Source organism: Sinocyclocheilus grahami, unplaced genomic scaffold, assembly GCF_001515645.1.
Source record: "Sinocyclocheilus grahami isolate Dianchi unplaced genomic scaffold, SAMN03320097.WGS_v1.1 scaffold1350.1, whole genome shotgun sequence".
Lineage (NCBI taxonomy): Eukaryota > Metazoa > Chordata > Actinopteri > Cypriniformes > Cyprinidae > Sinocyclocheilus > Sinocyclocheilus grahami.
The window spans coordinates 80,009-104,784 of NW_015506529.1; the positions used below are offsets into that span (position 1 = coordinate 80,009).

A 24,776-nucleotide genomic window follows, 5' to 3' on the forward strand; every position below is an offset into this window, starting at 1 on the left:
AATATATCATATAATTATTTTTTTTATATATATAATGATTACAATATAATGATTTTTATATATAATTACTCATCTTAAAAACAGAAGCGTCGCAACAAAAAAGTGATGCAATGGCTACCTGCAGGTTTTTGTTACCTGCAATTAAATAAATGGTAAAATAAATAAATAATAATAAAAAAAATATTAAAAAGTTATTTCAAACTATTTCTGCCAAATATTGCCCCAAAATTAATGCAATTATAAAAACATACAACCACATTACTAACATTTTAATTAAAATGAAAATGGAAAATATAAAAAATATAATATAATAAAACATAATATAACATAATATGATAAAAAATAAAAATAAAAAAAAAAATCTGCATGTGTGCAATAATTATAAGACAGAACACAAGAACAGGTCCTGTGTAAACGAACTCTAAACATCCTTAAAAATTCATAGCTTAAAGACACTTCCCATATACACATGGCTATGCACAGACCTCACAGGTGCCACACAACATACACATTTACCACACCTTTCAAATTAGGTGTACAATTCATATAAAGTGTGTGACTAATTACATACATTTAAGGTGCAAGCCACAAGGCCACTGCTCTAACTACTTTGCAGTTTAAAGAGAGAGCTGTGGTCAATAGCATGATCAATATTAGAGGAGTTTAAACTCTCTCAATACTCCCCAAACATTCAGCATCGCACTGATACGCCCCACTGATGCATGATGTCATCACTGCATGCCAGTACTGCTGAGCGATCATTTGTATAAAAAGTCAGTGGCTGCTGAAGAGAAGTATAGAGAACAGGTAATAATACACTTAATAAGTGTTAGTCACTGAACTAAATTACTGCAGTGCCCTTTAAGAGTGGCAGGTTTTGCGAGCAAGACAGTGTATGTGTGTGTGTGAGGAAGAGGGATCATTTTCTCATCTTAATAATAGCAGAGAGTGACATAAATTATAGTTCACACACTCAAGTGCAGACACACACACACACACACACACACAAACACATACACATTTAGCATCAACAGTTAAATCATGCCTCAATACTCCACCTGATTATAAATGAATGGGATAATTAAAGCAACTCAATACACACTCTCTCTCTCTCTCTCCCACACACACACACATACCCAAGCTTAATGGATGCATTTTTTTATCTGAGTTATACAGCTCCATTATTTAGCCTCCCTATTGTCTGATTGACTGACAGCGGAACATTCCAGAAATAAACAGAGGAGTCACATCAGGACAAGAGAGCACATAAACACACAGCCGCCTTTACAAAAAGAAAGAAAGGAAAGAAGGAAGAAAGAAAGAAAGAAAGGAAGAAATGAAGGATGAAAGGAAGGAAAGAAAGAAAGGTAGGAAAGAAAAAAAAAAGAAAGAAAGAAACTAGCAAACCCAGAAGACTGCCAGAAGATAAACAATCTGTTACAGAAAGTCAGAATGTATTTCAACAAGCTCAGTAAAAATACAAGTTCAGTGTAATTAAAAAAATTGATTTGACCCAATATAAACTACCGTTCAAAATATTTTTTTGAATGTTTTTAAAACAAGTCTCTTATGCTGAAATTATTTTTTTAAATAATATAATAATAATAAAATTACAGTATAACATTACATTAAACACAGCAAAAACAGTAATATTGTGAAATAATATTACAATTTTAATATATTTTAAAATTATAATTTATTCCTGTGATGGGAAATCTTAATTTTCAGCATTGTTAATAAAGTTTTCAGTTTCACATGATCCTACAGAAATCATTCTACTATGCTGATTTGGGGCTCAAGCAACATTTCTTATTATTATCACTGTTTAAAACAGTTGTGCTATTTCATATAGTAATATTAGATTTTTTTATTAAAGTAACAGCATTTTATTGAAATAGAAATCTTTTGTAAGATTACATACGTTTTACTGTCAACTTTGGTCAAATTAATACATCCTTGCTGAAAAAAAGTATTAATTTCATCTTCTTCAAGAAATAAAAAATAAAATAAATAAATAAATACATTTGAATGGCAGTCTGTGTGCTCTGTGTTTTTATGATTTTTAAAATAACGTGTCATTAACCTGCTACCATCATGCTACAGTCACACTCAACTGAAATCGATACAACTACACTGAGTTGCTACCTATGCACAACATTCCAGATCACTTTTGGGATAGTAAGGATGCTGTCTTTTTAGACAGCTCACTAGATTTTGGAACAGAGTTACAGACTTTACCTGTCCGTTTGGTATAGTCTTGTTTTGTCATGTCATTGTCCTCATTTATAAGTCGCTTTGGATAAAAGTGTCTGCTAAATGACCAAATGTAAATGTCATGTATATTAACTATTCATTTGTATAACTTGCTTAGTTACTATTGCCTTCCGTAGTTAACTGTCATGTCAATAAAGCACAATAAAGAAGAGAGAGAGTGAAAGTGTCAGTGATTCATCCTCTCCTCCTCACATGTTCTTGCTGTCTAAGTGCTGCCATGCTTTTCCTGTCAGACACCCAGATCCATTCTGTCTCTCTACCTCATTGTCTCTGTCTTTCTCCAGGAAGTGGCGTGCGACATGGCTGGGGAGAATGTTCCGGAGCATGTTCTCATTGTGTTCACGCAGCTCTCGCATCTCATTTATCTCTTCCTTCGCCTGTACACGCCATAGGAAGTCCAGACGAGCGGTATACTCCAGCTGAGAGACAGAGAGAATAAAGCTAGTCAGAACTAAAAAGCATCACAAGATACATTAAATCAACATAAACAAGCAAAAACACAGGACAGCCAATCAGTGTTGCAGCCCTATACAGTTATTTTACAAAGCATTCATCAGGATCACACAGACAGTGAGGGACAAAAAATATTAATAACTTAAAATATATAGCAGGAATTCTCTTATGCTTACCAAGATCAAAGCATGATCAAAACACAGAGAAAACAGTAATACTGTAAAATATTATTACAATTTAAAATAACCGGGTTTTTTTTCAATATATTTTAAAACGTAAGTTATTCCTGTGATGCAAAGCTGAATTTTCAGCATCCATTACTTTAGTCTTAAGTGTCACATAATGCTTCAGAAATCATTCTGTTATGCTGATTTGATGAAGAAACTTGCTGAAAATATTTATTTGCAATTTGCAAATTTGTTGAAAACATTTTTTTAATTTTTACACATTTAATTTAATACACATATTTACTGTCACTTTTAACCTATTTAATGTGACGTAGTTGAATACATTTTACTATCCTCAAACCTTTGTTTTATATATATAAGACGAAAAGGCTTTAAGTTTCAAAGAAGAGAGAGACAAAAAATGGGTATATCTAATAACCGTCAGCAATACTAGGCAGATAAATCGCAAATACACACTCAGCAAACACAATCCTGTCACTAGAAAAAAAGACACACAAAAATCCTAGCAACCAGAAGAGGAAAGCATCTGTAGGTAATCAACGATAGGAAAGATGCACAGAGGTGCACTTTCTTCTTAAATGCGGAAAATAACGCAATCAGAATTTTTTTTTAATTTAAATTTTTTTTTTTTTTTTACAAATGCTGTACAACATTGATTCCAAATGTTCTTATATAGGTTCATCTTTAAAAAATATTCACAATTTAATGTAAAAGACTATTGTATATTTACACAAGTATTAACTCCCCAAATCTTACTATTTACAATGCCATCCATTTGCATCAATGTCAACATTTTTACATTATAAGTGCTTTAGCTAAGTTTTGTAGGTGTGATTTTGGCCCATTGCTCCATGCAGATTTGCTCCGGTTTGTTGAGGTTAATCAGATTTCATTTTCAAACAGTGCCATTTTCTCAGTTGAATTATACTAGTCTTTAACTAGGCCGCTGTAGGTTATTCAGATTTTTGTTTTTGAACAAGTTAATTAAAAAGTGAATTTGGCTTTGGAATCATCATTCTGCTAAAATCATCAGGCTTTTGGCAGACTTCTCATCGATCCATTCCTCCCACTGATTTAAGCTGATGCCGAGCCCCAGAGTGAGATGCCACAACCTCGCAACCAAACTACACTGAATGAATAACTTGTTTTACATTTGGACAGCACATATAAATGTATTTCATCTGATTAAGTTGGCTCTATTTACACCAGGTATAAAGAGCTATCTCGGGTGATCAGATCAATTGGTCAGCTGATGCATTTTTGCTGTTTATATCTGGACAAGCGTCTCAGATATGTCTCCTGTGACCACTAGTGTTCAGTTTCAATAGGAGGGTCTCTGATTTCATGAATACACAAATCATTCACAATGTTTGTATTATTGCATGTAGACAAAGTGCAAAAAGCGCTGTCTATGAGGCATCAGGACAGATTAGCGTTTACACTATAAATCACATTTTTAGCTTCTGACCACATCTGGTACAGTATGTGGTTTCAGTGATTGGATCACAAAACATAAGAATCATCTGAACTGAATCTTAATTTCATGTGTGAATAAAGTCAACATTCAGGTGTGTTTTCACTTGCTGGCCTAGGACTTTAGAGCTTTTAAAGTTTCTGTCTTGATTTCGCACAGTGATATGTGGGACAATCTGCATCTGGGTCATTTCTACTTCCTGGTAACTAAACCAGTAGAGCCTTGTGCCCTCTGCCCAATTTATGCATTTGCTCTACTCCATTTAACTTTCTTCAGATCACAGTCTACATTCACAGCTGTCCTTCAGATTCACAAGATGAATCATGATTCCTCAAATGAGACTATCAGAGCAATATAAAATCAGGGCTGCACGATAAATCGCATGCAATTTTTAAATGCTTTTGTAAGAAGTCTCTTATGCTTAAATATTTTTTTACAATGAGTTTTTTTACATTTAAAATGAATTAAAATAAATAAAAATTTCAAATACATTTATTCCTGTGAATTTTCGGCAGCCATTATTTCAGTCTTTAGTGTCACATGATCCTTCAGAAAAAATATTAATATGCTGATTTGGTGCTAAAAAAACATTTCTTATCAATGTTAAAACGTAAAACGTTGTGACACATTTTGGGAAAACTGATATATTTAGCTTTTCTAATTATCTGATGAATAAAAAGTTAAAAAGAACAGCATTTATTTGAAATTTAAAATATTACGGACACATTTTTGATCATTTAAAATAAAAATATGAATTTCTTTAAAGAATAATAATTTTTTGTTGTCCTTTTTGGAGCTTGACTACTTCTTACAACCATCTACCTCTACTGCATGAAAAAACAGCCAAGATATTCTGAAAGCGAAAAATCTCCTTTTGTCCTCAAGCAACACGAGTAGATGATGATATCATTTTTGACATCACGGTTTTATTTCTTTCATACACTGTACGCAGTAAGTACCCTTAAATGCTTTGGCAGTGTCGTGACCCTTTGCGGTACGTCTCGACTCTAACAGGAAGTGAGCTGTGCTGCGTTTCTGATATCTCTGTTCAGCCTGGCTCCCATCAGCTCTCTTCCAGCCAAAGTGCTCCAACAAGGTCCCCCCTAATTAAGCAGTAACACACGCTCATCTGCATACATTAATATCCAGCTTTAATTGGAACTGTTTCACAAAGGCGTCCAGATTGAAAAATTAATTTACTAACAGTCAGGGTGTGATGTAAGTGTTTATGCATGTGTATGAGTGTAAAATGCATGTGTGTGTGTGCATTTATTTGCGTATGCTCTCAAAGATGATTTTATGAGGAGTAATTATGCAAGTGGGGCAGACAGGGGTGTACGACTGTCTGACTGATTATTAAAAACACATCAACAAGACTAACCTCCATTAACCTCTAAAACACATGCACACACACATAGAGATGGATGCACACACTCAGACATTAGACAATTAAGGGCAGTGCATATAAAGCAAATTACTTTTGACAAAAGCAAACTGTATGAAAAGAGTTTCATACAAATAAGTTTTAGAAGTTTTAGGTGTCTTGAGAGGGCCGGTTTTGAATCTTGCTACTGTCTGGAGTGGTCCGGGATTTTATCGCTATCAGAACAGTAATTTAAATGGTTAAAGTTATATCCCTCATGCCTTACTCCCTTGAGCAAGGCATGTACCTGTAGTCACAGTTTAATCAAGGGGAACATGTGCTGAATTTACGCCATTTTATTGCCTTTCAGAGCTCAGTAGACACATTGGAGTTCTCCATTTATAGAAAGTATCTACTTTGTCCTAGATTTTTCTCCTAAATTCTTTAGAAAGACTAAAGAGACACACTAAAGGCTCTCTTTTTAATATCAGTTCTGTCTACACTGCAAAAATAACTTATTTTTTATTCAGTTTTGTAAAAATTTCTTAAAATCCTTAAAACAAGACATTTTCTTGAGAAGCCACAATGCATAATATATAAAGACTTGTTTTCAGAAAATGTATCTTTAATTCAAGTCTATTTTGTCTTACTCCACTGATAATTTTTTTTAAGGAGCCCCTAAGGGGAAAAAACATGATATAAGAGGAAAAATTATTTCAATGCTTTTGCGTTGGCTCACAAAACATTTTGTATTGCGTTGCCCCAAACTTTGTTTGATCACAAAAGTATTAAAATTTAATTTTTTTCCTTCATATTATTTCCATCACAAAAGTTTTGTGAGCATAAAAAAAACCACTGAAATATAATTTTCCTATCATCCCAGTGTTTTTCCCCATTACCATGTCCCATTAGGGGATTCATTTATTTATTTAGTGAATAAAACAACTAGTGAAGTAAGACACACTAAGAGGGCCCCTATTATGCACCTTTTTACAAAATGTAATATGTCTCAGGTGTCCCCAGAATGTGCCTGTGAAGTTTCAGCTCAAAATACCCCACAGATAATTTATTATATAATTTTTTTAAATGGCTATTTTGAGTAGAAGCAGAAACAGGCTGTTATTGTGCATGTCTCTTTAAATGCAAATGAGCTGCTGCTCCCCGCCTCTTTTTCCAGAATGGAGCTCTGCCTTTACAGCTGGTATCTCAGATACTCTGCTAAAAAAACATCTGTTTGGTTTTGATTATCATGTCTATCGCACTGAAATCATGTGTTTTAAAGCCATAACAGTTTAAACTTCTGATATATACGGTGATATACAGCTGGAAAAGAAATCGCATGTTTATATTAGATCGTGTATTAAAGGTGCAGTGTGTAAATTTTAGCGGCATCTAGCGATGAGGTTACGAATTGCAACCAACGGCTCAGTCCATCGCTCACCTCTCCCTTTAGAGAAGCTACGGTGGCCGATACAGGACTAAGATGTCGTCGGTAAAGACAGCAGAGAGCAATGAAATTTCTTTACAAAGGTAAATTAAGGAATTATATTTACTTAATTCTTTAATAAATCGATGTTTTTGCGAATATTAATGTACTTGTTCATCATTGTGTCAGTGTTTTATTCGCAAGAACAACAAAGTGACGAAACGCGCTGTGTAGAGCAGTTTATCCATTTAGGGCTACTGTAGAAACATGGTGGCGACTTCCATGTAAGGGAACCCGCGGTGTATGTAGATATAAATTGCTCAATCTAAGGTAATAAAAACATAACGGTTCATTAAGTAAGGTCTTTATACACCTCAAACATAGTTATGTATATTATATTGCATTTCTGTCAATAGATCGATGTAAATATTACACATTGCACCTTTAAGTGATAGCAGCGTAATATACAGTACTTATAACTGCTGTCTACGCTGATAATATGACCCAAACAATAAAATAAAAGCAGAGATCACTCTGCTCATCCAGAATAACATCTACAGCGTTAATAAAAAAAATTATAACTTGAATGCTGCTTTTAAATGTTCTAGCGTGAAGATAAACGTGGCGGATTGTGTGCGGCTCACTCCAACAGGGGCGGGGCTTGTAAAATGTGACATCATATTTTATGGATTCTGCGGACAGCTTGTTCTGAGAGACTGCTTATGATTTATGGGGATTAAAAAAAGGAGCGGGCGGATTTTTATCATTATAGGGTGTTTGTGTACACATACTGCCAACACACAATTATGTTTAAACAACAAGTAAAAGTGAATTTTGCATAATAGGTGTCCTATAAATTTGCGATAAATGCAGGATAACAAGCATTTTAAATATTAATTAATTAATTGTTAATTAATTGTTTTTAAAATATTAAGATATTTTTGCAGTGTAGAAGCAATTAAATGATAACATCGTTTTAAACAACTGTAAATATACATACAGTAGGCTTCAAAGGATGAGAGCACAAGTTAAACTTTTGATTAAAAAGTAAATAAATAAAATAGAACAAACATTTTTAAAACTCATTTAACAACCCAACATGTCTTTGTCTTATTTTTTTCAAAATCCTAAAACTCTTTTTAAATTGAATATTGATTCCCAAATTATCAGTGTTCTCAGACCTTTGCACCCCACTGTATATGTAAATAAATGTATCATAAAAACAACAGCATATGAAGAATAAAGCCTTATTGACAGTGACCTGCAGTGACAGAGTGCTTGTTCATTCATCCGACACACACACACACACACACACACACACACCAAGATAAGCATAAAAAAAGAAATGATCAAATCACTGTCCAAGAAACACACGCCAAGTCCCAATCCACAGGCCTAGCAGTGCCAGTGGCACCACCTGCCTAAATGACACACTGTTGCCATAGAAACGAGGAGGGGGGGCAAATACGGGCAGGCAGTTTATAGCTGGACACAACACATGGCACAAGCACAAAGCATTTCGGTCATATGTGAGACTCCATGTGCCTTAATCAGAGCGGCGCCGACACCACACACACACACACACACACACCTACACAAACCCAGCAGCGCTCATTTCTCTTTCTCTCTCGCTCATCACCACTCGGACCGGCTCTTTCCCCTGATCTATGGCATCAAAGACAACAATCAGTAGAGTGAACTTAAAAAGCTCTGCACACACGGTGCGTCAGAGAGAGAGCAGGGCTTTTATATATTGACTGTTAGACCTTATGAAGCAGCCAATAACTTGCAGCCGTTTCTTAGAAACGTGACATTATAAAATAGGCACTGAATGGCCCCTGATCTGCTGTCAGGTTAGCGTTTGTGTGCGTGTCTGTTACCTGTTGGCCGTGGTAGAACACAGCTAAAAGGAACATCGCCATGAGAAGCAGAGACGTTTCCTTGGTTCCCAGGAAGCTTTTGCTGTAACCAGAGAAACAGGACAGAAAGTCTCATGAGTTCTGCAGTATGTTTATGTCCACAGTGCAGTTAGCTAAGAGAAACATCTGTCATAAATGTCATAAAGAGCCTTGATCATATAATCACAGTGTATACTGTTTGTCAAACACTTATATCTGTTATGAAAAAACGATTTGTTTGTAAAGGGGTCATGAACTGCATGAATTACTTTGTACTGTTCTCTGAGGTCCACTTTTGTTTTTTTTTTACAACAAATTAACATAATTTAGAAGTAAAAGGCTATTTTCTATCCTGTTTTTAACCCCCCCTCATCAGAACGCTCTGTTTGAATAGGCGTGGCAGATTGTAGACTCAGAAGTAAATGCCCACTGCTATGATTGGCAAATAGTTGTGTATGTTTGATAGCCTACATGCTTCATAGATGGACACTGCTGTGATAGGTTAAAATGCATAAATACTCAGTATATATCAAACGATCGGTAAAAAAAGACAAAGCAATAGTGACCATGTAATAAAAACAGTTACTCACACTTGTGTGGTGGGACATTACTGTTGGATCCAATACAGCCGGAACAGCATTGTCTTTTAGTTTCAATCTTTCTGAAAATCCTGCGTTGAATTGTGGCTTGTTTGCAAACGAATCCGTGGTAAAATGAAATTCTTACTGACGTGGTCTGGCACTTCATTAAAAATAAAGTTCATCAAATAAAGTTTATCGTTTGGTTTCTGCATAGACATGCGTTTACCCCTCTCGTTATTTACACTACATGCGTGAATCGGTGGGCGGGGGTAAACAGGCAGTGATGTAGAAGCAGGCGTTGATCTTCTTCTGCGGAGGCAATGCTTATCCACGCTATTAGATCATTGAGTGGCACATTCCACAAGATGCTGTTTTGGCAGACTGGCTTCAATATAAGATGTTTTTAGACTAAAGAGAATGTTTTGAAATCTGAAACTCACAGGATGTTTTTATAGCACAATGACCTCTTATATGTGAAAAGATCAAGGGAATTTAGATTTTTCAGTTCATGAGCCCTTTAAGGTAGTACCTTGTTTAGGATTTGGTTCAGAGGTTTAGTTCTTGTTTAGGGGTTGTATTTGGTAGTTGGTTTTATCTTTGTGATTTACAGTGTTCTCATTATAGGTGTAAATGTGGACCACAATGATGATAGCTATGGAGAACGGATTTTAAAAAATATATAATTATTATAATTAATATTATATCAAATTTGTAATGTTTTAAAAAAAAAGAAGCCTCTCGCTCACGAAGGCTGCATTTATTTGATCAAAAATACAGTAAAAACAGTAATATTGTGAAATAGTTACAATTTAAAATAACTCTTTTTTTATTTTAAAATATTGTAAAATGTAATTTATTCCTGTGATGGCAAAGCTGAATTTTCATCATCATTACTCCAGTCTTCAGTGTAACATGATTATTCAGAACTCATTCTAATATGCTAATTTGGTGCTCAAGAAACATTTGTAATTATTATCAATGTTGAAAACAGTTGTGTTGCTTAATATTTTTGTGGAAACTATTTTTTCATAATCTTTTGACTAACATGAAGTTCAAAAGAACAGCATTTGATATACAAATCTTTTGAAACATTGTAAATGTCTTTATCTCTATTTAATACAGCCTTGCTGAATAAAAAAAACAAAAAAAACTGATCCAAATTTTTGGCAGTGTATGTGGGCGGTAACAGAAGTGTATGTGCATGTCATCAGACAGCAAAATTGCAACCCTTCCAGGGTTTAAAACTATAAACTTACAGCTGCCAAACTACATTTTTGACCACTAGGCCACACCACCCACATTTACTTTCTGGTTTAGAGTTTGAGGTGTCCTTTGGCGGAAGACAAAAATGTATGACTGGCTGACGTCAATCAAATAACATGCAGAAATCTATTAAAGCACTCGCAGACTGCTACTTTAGAAACAGCATGACATTTATTGCTCTTATAGTTGGTCCACGTCATCTTATGAACTTGCTTGAGTCATCATACTTACGTCCATACTGTTAAAGTGTGATGTATACTTTTGCTCTTTATAATTTATTCCTTAATGGCTCCTGAGTGGCACAATGTGGGAGTTTGCATACCTCTGATTAAGTGTAAGTGTGTCATAGCGGATGAACAGTGGTGTGTAGAAGGCCTCGGTCAGCACTGCGTAGATAGCGATCATGATCAGCAGGATGGCCAGCTTCAGAACCGAGTTCAGTCTGAGAAACACTGCACACGTCACCATCGCCAAGACTCCAGTAAACACGAAATACTGTCAATAAACGGGCAGACAACCTCAACATTAGCATCCCATCGCTCGATATACAGTGAATGAACTGATTTGAAACAGTTTACACATTTGCTAGAATTCTATCAATCCTTTTAACAGACTGAAACTGGCAAGAAGCTGTGGGTCTGATTGTGTGGGAGGCAGTGGATGAAAAGACCTCTGGGTAGAAGCAGATATCGGGGATTGAGGCAGATGCATTAAACGTCTGGTTCCTGAATGAGCCGGATTTATCGAAATCACACCAAAGCTACGATAAAAGAGAAAGAGAGTGCTAATGTTAGATAATTGATTGTATTTGAGAATTCATCTGTATAAAGAGCAATATAATTACATTTCCAAGAACTTTCTAACTATAGGTTTATGTAACTGAAAGATGGCTGATATAATATTCTATTGAAATCAGTAACTGATAATATTCTATTAAAATAAATTAAAAATATAAAAAAAATTAAGATAAAATGTTTTAAATATAATTTAGACATCACAACATTATAAAATACAGTATGAAAAACTGATGTTTATTTTGAAATTTGATAAAGATTTGACTGACTTTAAGTGTTTTTAAAGATCAACTTGTAAAAATTAGGGAAGTTATTAAATAATAAATAAAAAAAATCCACATTAAATATAGACTAATACAATGTATTTGAAAAAATTGCTAATATCAGCCAATAACCAATATGATATTGATATGAGTCAAAATCTGCTAAAGGGCAATGATAGAACAATAGTTTTTAATGATTTTAGACTATTATTTACAACAGGATCTGTATTTTCATTGTTTTAAATAAATGATTTTTGTTATAAGAGACAATAAAAATAACTGCATCAAAACCTCTCCTGGTAAAAAATTAATAAATAAATAAAAAAGTGAACTTGATTTTCGAAGTCAACGAATTTGCAACAGCTACATTTTAATTACAATTGGAAAAAAAATTGACAAGCCAAAGCTGGCAGTCTCTGAGTGACGTAATTTATTTAGGCCATGAAATTAAATTAATTGCAAATTGCAAAAAGCATTTTGAACATTTTATAATACCCAAAAAAGATCTGCTAGATTTAATTACCCGTTTGCAGATTTTGAGCTATGCATTGTGCAATCCTTTGTCACTAGATTCTATAATGAAAATAAATAAATTTATACTCCACAGTGGAACTATAATTATTGAGTTGAAATTGGTTCAGCTCACAAATTAAAATTGATATATCCACGATAACATTTACAAGAGTATAATGATGAAATTACAAATAAAATAAAAAATGTTTGCTCACTATGTTGATCATGGCAGCCAGGAAGTTGATGAGGATGGAGAGGAAGATGACGACGTTCCGTGCAGCGTACGTTTCGTTCACCCAGCAACATGCTTTTCGCAAAACCAGAGGCAAACACTTATAATCCTCCGCCGTTGTCACAACAACAAGGCAACAGTGCAGCAAGATGAGGACGGAGAACTGTATCACCATAGTGACCATCCTACAAACATGAGCGATCGCATATTATATGATGCTCTCGTGGGAGTAATCGAATATTCGAGACTGGTGTGGATTAAATTTCATTGAAAAAGCCACATCGAACACTATAGGAAATATTAATCCATGGCTTCTATACGCAGTATAAACCCAAACAGATCATGTGTCAACCTCAATGTCTGTGGTGGACATGGCCATCAGTATATCTACATGTTTTACCTTGCAGAGGGAAGTAAGCTCTGTATTCCAGTGATGAAGAAGAGAACAATGAAGGCACACACAAGATTAGACTTAAACACCTCGTCTCGCATCTGGGAATACTGTAGAGGAAACACACACACACACAGAAAAGTAAGGACAAAAATTCCTCTTCACATGACGACCACAATGACACCATGAAAGCAATGCTAACCACATAGGAAAGAGCAGGGTAGGTGCTCATAAAACACACATACACACAACTCCTGTGCTCTCTGGGTTAGTGAGAGGACGTGTGATGTCAGGGCATCATGGAGGCAGGGCAAACCAAGAATCTCAAGCACAGAGAGTGGCACAGAGTCAATGGCCAAGCAGGGGGCAAAGGTCAACTAAAACAAGCAGAAATGAGGTAAGGGACAAATAAACAGAATAAAAAGCATTTTTAACTAAGATGAAAACATGCATGGTAGCGGATCATGAGTAACCCGAAGGCCCGTCTGTGGGCAAATCCCGGTTGTTCAGGAAGAATTAACGTTCATCAGAGATGGTGATTAAAACCAATCAATTTGGAGACCAATCCAATCGGCTAAATTCACCGGCTCATTATCCTAAGTGTTGATTTAAATTCACTCTCTTTTTCTTTGTCAGAACCTGCTGATCAGATCAGGAAACAACCTTCTTGTCAGACTAATGGCCAGAGCGACTCTCAAGTTAAAGGGCTAGTGCTCCCAAAAAATGAAAATTCTGTCATTAATTACTCACCCTCATGTCATTTCAAACCTGTAAGACCTTTGTTCATCTTTGGAACAAAAATTAAGATATTTCAATATCTTCGTCGTTCAAGGCCTAGAAATGACACATACATTGTACTCAAACATTGACTGACGTGGAAGAGAAGAAATCATTGAATAAAGTTATTTGTTTTCTTTTCACACAAAAAGTATTCTCGTAGCTTCATAAAATTATGGTTGAACCACTGATGTCACATGGACCATTTTAACGATGTCCTTACTACCTTTCTGAATCTGGGAACATTTCGGTTGCGTTGCTGTCTATGCAGGGTCAGAAAGTTCTCAGATGTCATCAAAAGTATCTTAATTTGTATTTGGAAGATGAACGAAGGTCTTATGGGTTTGGAACGACATAAGGGTGAGTAATTAATGACAGAAATTAGTAATTAATGACATTTTTGGGTGAACTATCCCTTTAACAGCTCAAGAACTGTAGCACAATTCATGAATGAAACATTCAGACCATGTCATAAAAACTTTTTGGAGTTTTTAAATCATTTTTGGAGCATTGAATAACTTGAAGACTCTTCAAAATATAAAATTTTTCGTTCCACAGAAGAAAGCCTGATAGTGAAAATAATAACAGAATTGTGTTTTGGGGAGAACTATCCATTCAAGTGATCTTAAAAGTAAATTGCATTGTAGTGGTGTCAGAAGTGTCATCGCTCCTGCTAGAAAGTCCAAATAAAACTGGTGGCAGATGGTTTCTGGGACCATTAATTTGGTGCAAATTGTTCTAGATAGATGGTCCATCTGGTTGACCATCTTGGACCAACGAGAAAACAGCAACCATGCTCTAAAAACAGCTGGACCACCGTAACTTGTTTTTTTTTCCCGGATGGGATATAGTAATTGAGAACATTTTAAACCGCTGTGCATGTTCTAGAAAGTATCAACTGCTGTTGCTGGCACATAACGTCCTTTAGTTTACTCATGACAAAAACACTCTCTCGCCTCCTTCTCTTGCACCTCCAAAACAAAAATAAAGCAACAAAGAGAGAGTGAGAGAGCAGAGAGGGAGGACAGGATGGCTGGAAGGTGGGAGCAGGCTACCTTGTGCTCCAGCAGTGCTTCTCTAAAGGTGAGAGAGAAGGGGGAGATATGTTCTTGGCGGAGCTTGTCCCCGCTGCGCAGGGCGATGGTGCTCTGCATGCGAGCGTTAATTTCCTGTGAGCCGGCGCGCACATGCAGGGCTTGAGCCAGGTGGTTGGGGAGCAGGTTAATGGAGTGACGTGTGAGCGCAGCCAGAGTCTACAGAGGAGAAGCACATGCAGCGCCCATGAGTCTGAGAGTGTTTGTTCGTGTGTGTGTGTGTGTGTGTCTGTGTGTGTGTGTGTGTGTGTGTGTGTGTGTGTGTGGGTGTGTATCTGTTCATTCAAGAGCTCTGCACAACATGAATGTATGACAATCAAAGAAACATTAGAAAAGGATTGCACAAAGACATGCACGATTACTTATCTAATGTAGGACAAATGACAGACTTCTAATTTTTTATATAAGGTTATTATAATTAAATATGTATCAACCCAAACTCAATGCCTAAAAGAAAACTTTTGCATTATTTAATTTTTGAACTGTTTTCCCACATACAGCATCCCCAATGGTGGTTTTGCCAGATTTAGTTCACTTCTCATGACAATTTTGTCCCCAAACGACAGCTAAGTATGCACACACACACACACACACACACACACACACATAACACTTGCACATAACATGATTATTTTTTGTACAGCGAATGCTCTGGACTGTAAGTAATAGGCTTTTCTAACTGCCTACAGCTCAGCCCATCTTTTAGAGTGGATCTAGAAAATCAGCACACTATTGCAATGTCTAATAATTCCACTGCCTTAATGCCAGAAAGCCAGACCTTTTATATCAGATATTTTAAGTATCAAAATATGAGGCTGTTCCAGTTAGTTCTCTCTGCTGGAAAATCCAGTTAAAACCAGGTTTATTGCTGATTTTTCACAGTCTATATATGGTCTATGGTTGATTGATGGTGGTAGACCACCTTGGGTAAGGAAATAAGCCTTTATCATGTGCTGAAAACACCATATTTTGTTGATATGACCTATCCAAGCTATTTTACAGCAACCTTTGGTGGTCAAAATTGTTAGAACACTTGGCATATTTAAGAGGTTTCAGTTGTTTTTGTTGAACTGGCCATTATAATAATATCCATAAAACGAACTATTGCCTGAACTAAGTGCGATGGAAGAAATCTGCTGGAACATTGAAAATGATGGACTTGCCCCCTCAAAATCTGGACCTCAACCCCACTGAGCAAATTTGGGGCAAGTTGGAAAATAAACTGGACAGATCTATTGTACATTCAAAGGAAAGCCTTTGGCTTGAGTTGCAGAAGGCATCGGTTAAACATTAATGTTGAAATTCTCAGAAAATACAGTATATTGACACTATACCAGAGAGATGTGCTGCTGTAATTGCTGCAAAAGGTGGACATGCCAAATATTAAAGTGGAAAAGTGGATAAAAACAGTACGACTCACTTCACCTGATATTTGTTGTGCTCAGAGCAACCATCTGCATGTTTCATGAACATTATGAAATTAAATCATGTTTTGGAGGCAAAAAAGGGTCAATATTTTCAGATCTTTCAGGTGTTCTAACAATTTTGGCCATTACTGTATATCATCCAATGTCAACTGATCCAAATCCAATACTAAGACGAGACTGTGTCACATATATGCTTTGAATATAAACAGCTTGGTTGATAATAATGTGAGCAATTTAGCTCGGCTAATAAAATAAAAACTATTAAATAAAAAATAAAAAGATAGTCACTTTTATTTTAAAATGTTTAAATTATGCAACATTTGGAGGTTGAATTTCCAGAAAAAAAGTTACTATATCATGATATAAACTTTATCACACTATGACACAGGATTTTGTTCATGCAGCTCACCTCTAGTAAACACTTGTACAATACGAGGTGACACACAAGATTTAAATAGCTCAGAGGTTCATATGAGGATAGAGGTTAAACAAAAATATCACTCGCCTTAAACACACTGTACAACATCAGGACACAAATGAAAAATGGCATGAACAGGACCTGGCTAAGTTCAGGCCACTCAGCTAAAGCTGATGACTGTACAGGGAAAGGGAGGCAACCTTACATGAACTGCAAAATGTTACCACAGACTGGCTATACCATGGCTCTGTTCCAAATTCTAGTTTTTTTATACTGTTTACATGAGACATCCTAAGTGGTCCCACATGGGCAGCAACGCCCATGCAAACAAACTCACACACCCAAGCAAACAGTGCGCCACACGTAAAGTGAGACTTGACTAATGCAAGTGTCTAACTAGTTAATTCAGCTGACTAATGTGTCTTCCAAACAAAAGAGGGCAAAATGCTAGTAAAACAGAGTATGATATTTGCAAGTTGCTAAGCTAAACCCTCAATACTTTAATGAGCACAAAAAATATTACACAATAAAATCGTCATGTTTCTTAACAGAACTGAATAAAACATGTATTTTTTATAATCTACTGAACATGTCCCTTGAATGGTGGTTCTTGCTTATTCATAAAACCCATTTGTAAGATGCTTTGTTCAAACCTGACAGAATCAGCCAACCTGTGTCAAGACGGCTGTTTTAAAAGCATCATGCTGTCAAAAGTGATTACATGGAAGAATGGGAAAAGACCTCCATGTGTGTGGGTCACCAAACACATTTCTTTACAGCAAACCCAGTCACAACCATATATATCACATATGTGACCCTGGACCACAAAACCAGTCTTAAGTCGCTGGGATATATTTGTAGCAATAGCCAAAAATACATTGTATGGGTCAAAATTATTGATTTAGCTTTTAAGCCAAAAAATCATTAGGATATTAAGTAAAGATCATGTTCCATGAAGATATTTTGTAAATTTCCTACTGTGAATATATTAAAACTTAATTTTTGATTAGTAATATGCATTGCTAAGACTTCATTTGGACGACTTTAAAGGCGATTATTTGTAATTTTTTGCACCCTCAGATTCCAGATTTTCAAACAGTTGTATCTCGGCCAAATATTGTCCTAGCCTAACAAACTATACATCAATGGAAAGCTTATTTATTCAGCTTTTTCAGATTTATTTCAGTTTTTGTGATCCAGGGTCACATATGTGAACTGGAAGTAAAATTAAATCTTTTTTTCTCTCTCCATCACAGTGTAGGCATGTGTTGTATTGTATTTGAACGTGATTAACAGCGGAAATGTCAGCACAAGGGTGGAGGTCAAATTCAAGGATGACTAGCAGAGGATATTGTATAAACAGGATCTGACACAGACGTTTGATTTTGTTTTGACCGCTGAAAGTATCTTTAAAGAGGACTATCATCTGTGCCGTGAGCTGGAGCTGTGGTCACTGTGAGCCGTGAATCATCTAGAGAAACACTAGAATTACAAAACTCGCACACAGACTGACTCTCATACATACAAAATGAACGATTCACACACAACATACATAGACCAGGTGCTGTTTTACCCCAAAATTCATAATATACATACTGTATACTTTCTTTTCTCATTTTCTGGTCTGTGGAAGAAAAAAAGTCTTATGGGTTTGCTTATGGTACATGGGTGAGTAAATGGAGAAATGTTTAGGTGAAATATCCTGGCGTTTGTTTTAAAACAAGACATAATAAAACATTTCACAAAAACATGCTTGCTTGTTTTAAATGGTAAAACTGTAGATATAATGGAAACAAATTTGTATTTTTTTTGTAATTTAAGGGGTAGTGACTTCATACATTCACTGAAATAACAATAAAAATGTTCAAAATGATAGCAAATTTTCATACATTTTTAAGTGTGGCTTCAGTGCCCAAATAATTTTTTGGGCCCTGTATATGGACTTTTCATTCATCAGATGTTAGTTCTACAACATTGTTTGCTCATGTGTGTAATCGGAATTATATTAACTGATGTGGGCAAATCTGTTGAGATTAGGCACTGTTAATCTACTGTTAGCACTGGGATTTCCACTGAAAGAGTTTTTAAATACAGATGTGTGTGAGAGGTCCATGACTGCCATGAGTGCGTTGAGAAAACATTAAATAAATGTTCTTTTAACAAGTGAAAGGAATGAAAATTGACAATATCTTATGGCCTGGAAGACCTGAAGGGACTTTTGACAAGTTCTTCTATATTCAATAAGAGATATTCTCGCTAGCAATTGCAGAGAAGAGTTCTGACTTGGACACAATATTAAGCCGCTTAACATTGTTCCTTTCAAATGAAAAGTAACAAAGCAATGCTCAAATATTTGGGGCTCATGTGTGTAATCGGAATTATATTAACTGATGTGGGCAAATCTGTTGAGATTAGGCACTGTTAATCTACTGTTAGCACTGGGATTTCCACTGAAAGAGTTTTTAAATACAGATGTGTGTGAGAGGTCCATGAGTGCGTTGAGAAAACATTAAATAAATGTTCTTTTAACAAGTGAAAGGAATGAAAATTGACAATATCTTATGGCCTGGAAGACCTGAAGGGACTTTTGACAAGTTCTTCTATATTCAATAAGAGATATTCTCGCTAGCAATTGCAGAGAAGAGTTCTGACTTGGACACAATATTAAGCCGCTTAACATTGTTCCTTTCAAATGAAAAGTAACAAAGCAATGCTCAAATATTTGGGGTTAATAAATTTGCATTAAATTGATCAAAAGTGATGACTTTCATTTAAAAAAAAAAGAAAAGTAAAAGAAAAGAAAAGTTCAAAACTTGACCCTATAAAACAGCACTCTCTATTTCTATTATATCTACTTGTTTTTTTATTTATTAAAAAAAACTGACCCTCTAACACTAGCATTCTCTATTCTATCTACTTGTTTTCTTTTTTATTTATTATTACAAAAAACTTTTATTCATCAAATAACCCTAATATTAAGATCAAGCAGCCCAACTGTTTTCAATACTGATAATATTAAGAAATGTGTCTGTGGCACTGAAGACTGGAGTAATGGCTGATGAAAATTCATCTTTGCCATCACAAGAATAAATTACACTTTAATTACATATTAAAATACAAAGCAGTTATTTTCCTATTGTAGTAATATTTCACAATATTAGTGATTTCACTGTTTTTCTTATCTAATAAATGCAGCCTTGGTGAGAATATGAAACGTCCTTCAAAAACATTTGAAAAATCTTACTGAGATTTCAATTTAATAAATTAATTTAATACAATTATGATTAATCATGCCCCTTAAGGCGTCAAATTATACTTTTAGAGTGAGTAAAGAGTGATTTACATTCATTAGCCTCATGCTCATTTCTCTTCCAACAACTATCAAAAATTGCTCATGCACTTCAATTCAGATGCATGCAAGGTATACTTTTCAATCTCACTGTGAACAGATTAGCAACACCGCTTTTTTTTCAATCAAGCTGAATATGACTTTTATCCTGACTAAGGTGTTTGCATCAATGTTTTCCATTCTGGTTGAGGTATTAGTCAGATAATGAACTGAATGAAACTGAAAAAATCTGGGTGGAGTAGAAGAGATGGAAAAGCTTCTGGGTGGAGCTGTCGAAGAATCAATTTGAGTTCTCCTCAATAATCCCAAAAGTGGAGAAATGAAGATTTTGAGAGCTCTGATGCTTTTCAGAGCAGCAAAGCTTCCCGGAATTGCTTATGGGATGGAGTTTAAATGGCTTTTAATAGTGTGGTCAGATGGTAGAAGTCATGGGCAGGGCTTCAGACAAAAAAAAATCACTTAAGGCTCTTTTAAGAAACAAAACTAGACGCCACAATGTTTTTTTAAGTGTCACAAAATAAATGTTTTCTCTCTTTGTTTTTAACCACTTTTTCAGTCATACTAGTCATTCGTTTATGTCTCTCCTCCTTTTACAGCATTAGCATTTTAATCCATCTTGTAGATGTCCTGGGAACTAAGGTTCACTTAAAGTGGGAACTAAATGTCTTTTCCAACAGAGCTATATACAGTCAGAAAGAATTGTTTATTACACAGAATCTGTGCCAATATCATGGACCATAACTATGTCAGCATCACTTGGCCACTGAGTGTGTAGTTTGGGCTCCTCCTCAATGCATCTTATAAATGTTATGTCTTGCACACATACAATATGCTTTTCTTGATAAGTAACATGCAATTATATAGGAGATGTTGAATTTTATCTTTGGCTCCTTGCATTCTTTCTTAACATGTAGACAACAAGTTACGTAAAAAATATGAATATATGCACTATAGTGGATATAATTAGCAAAATGCTCCTCTTAATAGTTCGTTTTTCTAGCCGACTAATGAGCTTATGCCAAATGGTTATTCTGAAGTAAATGTATTGTTACGTGGCACTGTTTACAAGCTTTAGTCATTGTTCGCAGTTTGAAACACTGAATGAATGATTACAGGAGACATTTCGGTAAGTTGTACTGAATCTTATACTTTTTGATGTCCATTCATGTTTATTTCGTACTATAGTACTAAAGAGAAAGATACGATGGGTTGACATGCCGTTTGAACTGAGGCGCTAAAGCAATCGCTCATGCCACATTAAAGAGCGCCAAAATGTTATTTATTGTTTGAATTTTGTTATGGATTTGGCAGAATTTTAAAGCTGATATTTTGTTTATTAAAAGACAACAGAGCACAAAGCTTGCTGCGATTATTGGACGGAAAGCGCACTACAAATAATATGAAGTTCACGCATTAACAGAAAACAGCATATAATATCTTAATAACAAGAAGCTATATTAGTGTCTATTATAAATAAGAATTTTTAACAATATTGTTAATGGCCACACAGCTGACAGCTTTACCTGCTGTAGTTTGTTCAAGTTGTGCACAAAATAGACACTGCTTCTCTGCACTTCTCCGTCATTTTCGATCTACAACTGGAGTTCAATGCTGGTGTTCGGCAGAAAAGAGGACTGTTTGAAAGTGTTTTTTTCTCTAAAACTTTCATGTGCAAAACAAGTAGGAAAAAAGGCATTAACAAGCAAATTAAGTCAAAACCTGTAAATTTATATAGTCGCCAGTGGCGAACTCAGTAAAAATATCACTCGCAAATGAATATTTTTGGTCGCAAATTATACCGTTTTAGGTGCAGTCTGGAGCCCTGATGGGTCAGGGATACTACGATAAAAGAAGAGACTCTTCTTCTTCTGTAAAGTCTTTGGCTCTACCAACATGGAGGGGCTCCAATAAACAAATACCTGGTTAGTAATATATTTCAGTAATATACAGCTTTAAACCTGGAAAGCACAAAAATGACTTTCAGTAGTTCTCTCAAAATTTAGATCTGTTTTTGATCTAGATTTATTTATTGATTTTGGAACACAGGCATTGCAGAGTTTTTTTGGCTGATCAATAGTAAATGCTTTCACTACCAAATACAAAAGACAAGGTCTCTGTTAAACTCCAAAAAGAAATACTCTCAGATTGCAGTGTTTATATGCATGTGTGTGTATATTTTTGAGTCCATGAAGTTTTGGATTACACACAAAAACACAAGGACTGAGACACTAAATCCACTAACAGAACCATCCTTCGGCAGAACACACACCCAAACACCCACTAAAACACACATTCACTCACTCACACACACACACACACACACACACACACACACACACACTGTGGCTGCAATGCGTCACTGAGGACAAAGCCCGAACAGGGAGAAGGAGAAGAGAGTGGGAAAGGATGTGAGATAAAAGAGAAGAAAAGAACAGCAGATGAAAGAGGAGAGAGAGAGGGAGGGATAAACGGAGCGTGAAGGAGAAAAAGAATCCCGTTACTGCCTTACAGACATTCCTGTTGTCATGGAGACCAGCCCTATAATCTTACATACACACATGAAAATGTCAGCATACTTCTGTTTGAACACATCTGGAATAGCTCAGACATACACACACACTCGTCTAATTAATGTGAAGGCTTGTGCACTCAGCTGATGTGTAATTGGCTGGTTGCCCTGCCAGTCATACAGTGAGAGCTCTTTGATGTGTTAAGATGACTGCATGACAAAGGCAACAAAAGCGCCGCATTAATCAAAGACAACATTCCCTTATGTTAACCACGTCTCCATAGCAACAGCCTGGCAACTCGGCGCACACCAAGAGAGAGTTCTGCATCATAATAAGCAGTACATGCCACAGAAACCTTCTAGAACATTGTTGTGAGCCATTCAACCCTGAGAACCCTGCCCGGCCTATGGCTAGAGAACCCCTCCAAAACACTATCCACGTCTTGCAACCTTGACAATCCACAAGAATGTTGTCTTTACCCTACAGCCTTGTAAAAACTCTAAAACCGAGGTGTGAAACTCAGTTCCTGGAGGGCCACTGTCCTGCAGAGTTTCGCTCCAACCCTAAATTTACTCACCTGATCAAGCTAATCAAGGTCTTAGGAGTGCTAGAAACTTCCAGGCAGGTGTGTTGGAGTTGGATGGAGCTAAACTCTTCAGGAAAGTGGACCTTCAGCTGCTACGTTTGACAACTCTGCTCTAAAACACTGTCCCTTCCTTACAACTTTGAGAATCAGCTAGAACAGTCCTTACAGCACAAGTTTGAAAAGCAGCTGGAATTATCCTCCTGCCTTACTTGAGAACCCTCCAGAACCCTGTCCCCATCTTAAAGTCTAAAGCACTCAAAAACATTGTGCATAGTCTACATCTTTGAGAACCCTATGGAATACTGTCACTACCCTACAGCTTTGAGAACCATTTAGAACACTATTTACCTTAAAGCCTTATTGTAACATTAATCCCGTCAACAGCCCTAAGAACCCACTTGAATGGTGGCCCTACGTCTCAACATTGAGAACCCTTTAGAAAACTATCCTCATCTTACAGCCTCGAAAATCCACTAGAATACTGTTCGCTGGAAGTCAGTTCCCATCCTACAGCCCTGACAATCCACTAGAACGTTATTCCTACCCTTGATCCTTGAGAACTCACTGGAACTCTGTTTCCAGCCTTGAAAGCCCACACAAAAACTGTCCTTACCCTGCAGCCTTGAGAACACTAAGAATCATTTAGAACATATTCCTTATGAAACAAATTTGAAAACCACATTGACAATGTGAACCCTCCAGAACTCTGTCCATAACCTAAATTCTCGACAATCCATTAAAACATATTTCCTGCCCTACAGTCTTTACACTGTATCCTTGAGAACCCATTACACCATTGTTTTTACCCTTCAACCATGAAAACCCTTTACACCTTTGTCTTTACCCCACAATCTTGAAAACCAAAACCAGGTACCCAGAAAACTTATGTTCTAGAACCTTCTTTTTTACAGCCTTAGAAACTTATCATCTATTTTTAATAGCCCTTTAGAATCCTTTAAAAATTGTCCTCAACCAACAGTCTAGATGGCCTTTTAGAACACTATCATTCACCCTACAGCCCTGAGACCTAGACTAGAGCACTATATCTGTCCAACAGCACTCAAAAAACATGAGCCATGCAAAAGAGATCTAGAGACTTCTGCTTGTACACTGCTATTTCATTGCATGTTACATTAACATTGAGGCAGGAAAACTGTTATAAAGGATTCCCAAACCTGCATGCCAGAAACAGTGTTTTCAGAGTATATATATTCACATTTGAACCTTCCTTGGGGAGCTACTGTCGCTGAGTAGTTGTCTAGATCTCTAACTTCAGTGTAATTACTGATCTACTGGGTGTAGAACATCTAAAATCTTAAATTAGAATCTTCATGTAAAGAAGAACATTTAGGGGCCGTTCACACAGAATACATTTCTGCATCTAAAAAAAAACATAAGAAGCAGGGCAGAGGAATGGAAAAATAGTCTCCAGACACATTTTGTATTTCATTTTGAACTTGAGTGCCATGTTTTTAGAATGCGGTGTAATGTGCAAGTTACTG

At 36.0% G+C, this 24,776-nt stretch overlaps 1 protein-coding gene across 3 annotated transcripts in view; it reads right to left on the bottom strand.

Moving 5' to 3' along the window:
- adcy8 (adenylate cyclase 8 (brain)) overlaps positions 1–24,776 on the bottom strand; it is a 58,319-nt gene that overhangs the window by 5,205 nt on the left and 28,338 nt on the right. For 2 of the 3 annotated variants that reach the window (XM_016255594.1, XM_016255595.1), the window contains 7 exons: positions 14,946–15,143; positions 13,123–13,223; positions 12,706–12,907; positions 11,591–11,680; positions 11,243–11,415; positions 9,059–9,140; positions 2,535–2,693 (listed from right to left, as the gene is read on the bottom strand). In XM_016255594.1, the coding sequence (XP_016111080.1) occupies positions 2,535–2,693; positions 9,059–9,140; positions 11,243–11,415; positions 11,591–11,680; positions 12,706–12,907; positions 13,123–13,223; positions 14,946–15,143 (1,005 nt within the window). The remainder of the gene's footprint in view (positions 1–2,534; positions 2,694–9,058; positions 9,141–11,242; positions 11,416–11,590; positions 11,681–12,705; positions 12,908–13,122; positions 13,224–14,945; positions 15,144–24,776) is intronic. The other variant, XM_016255596.1, reaches the window with a different exon arrangement.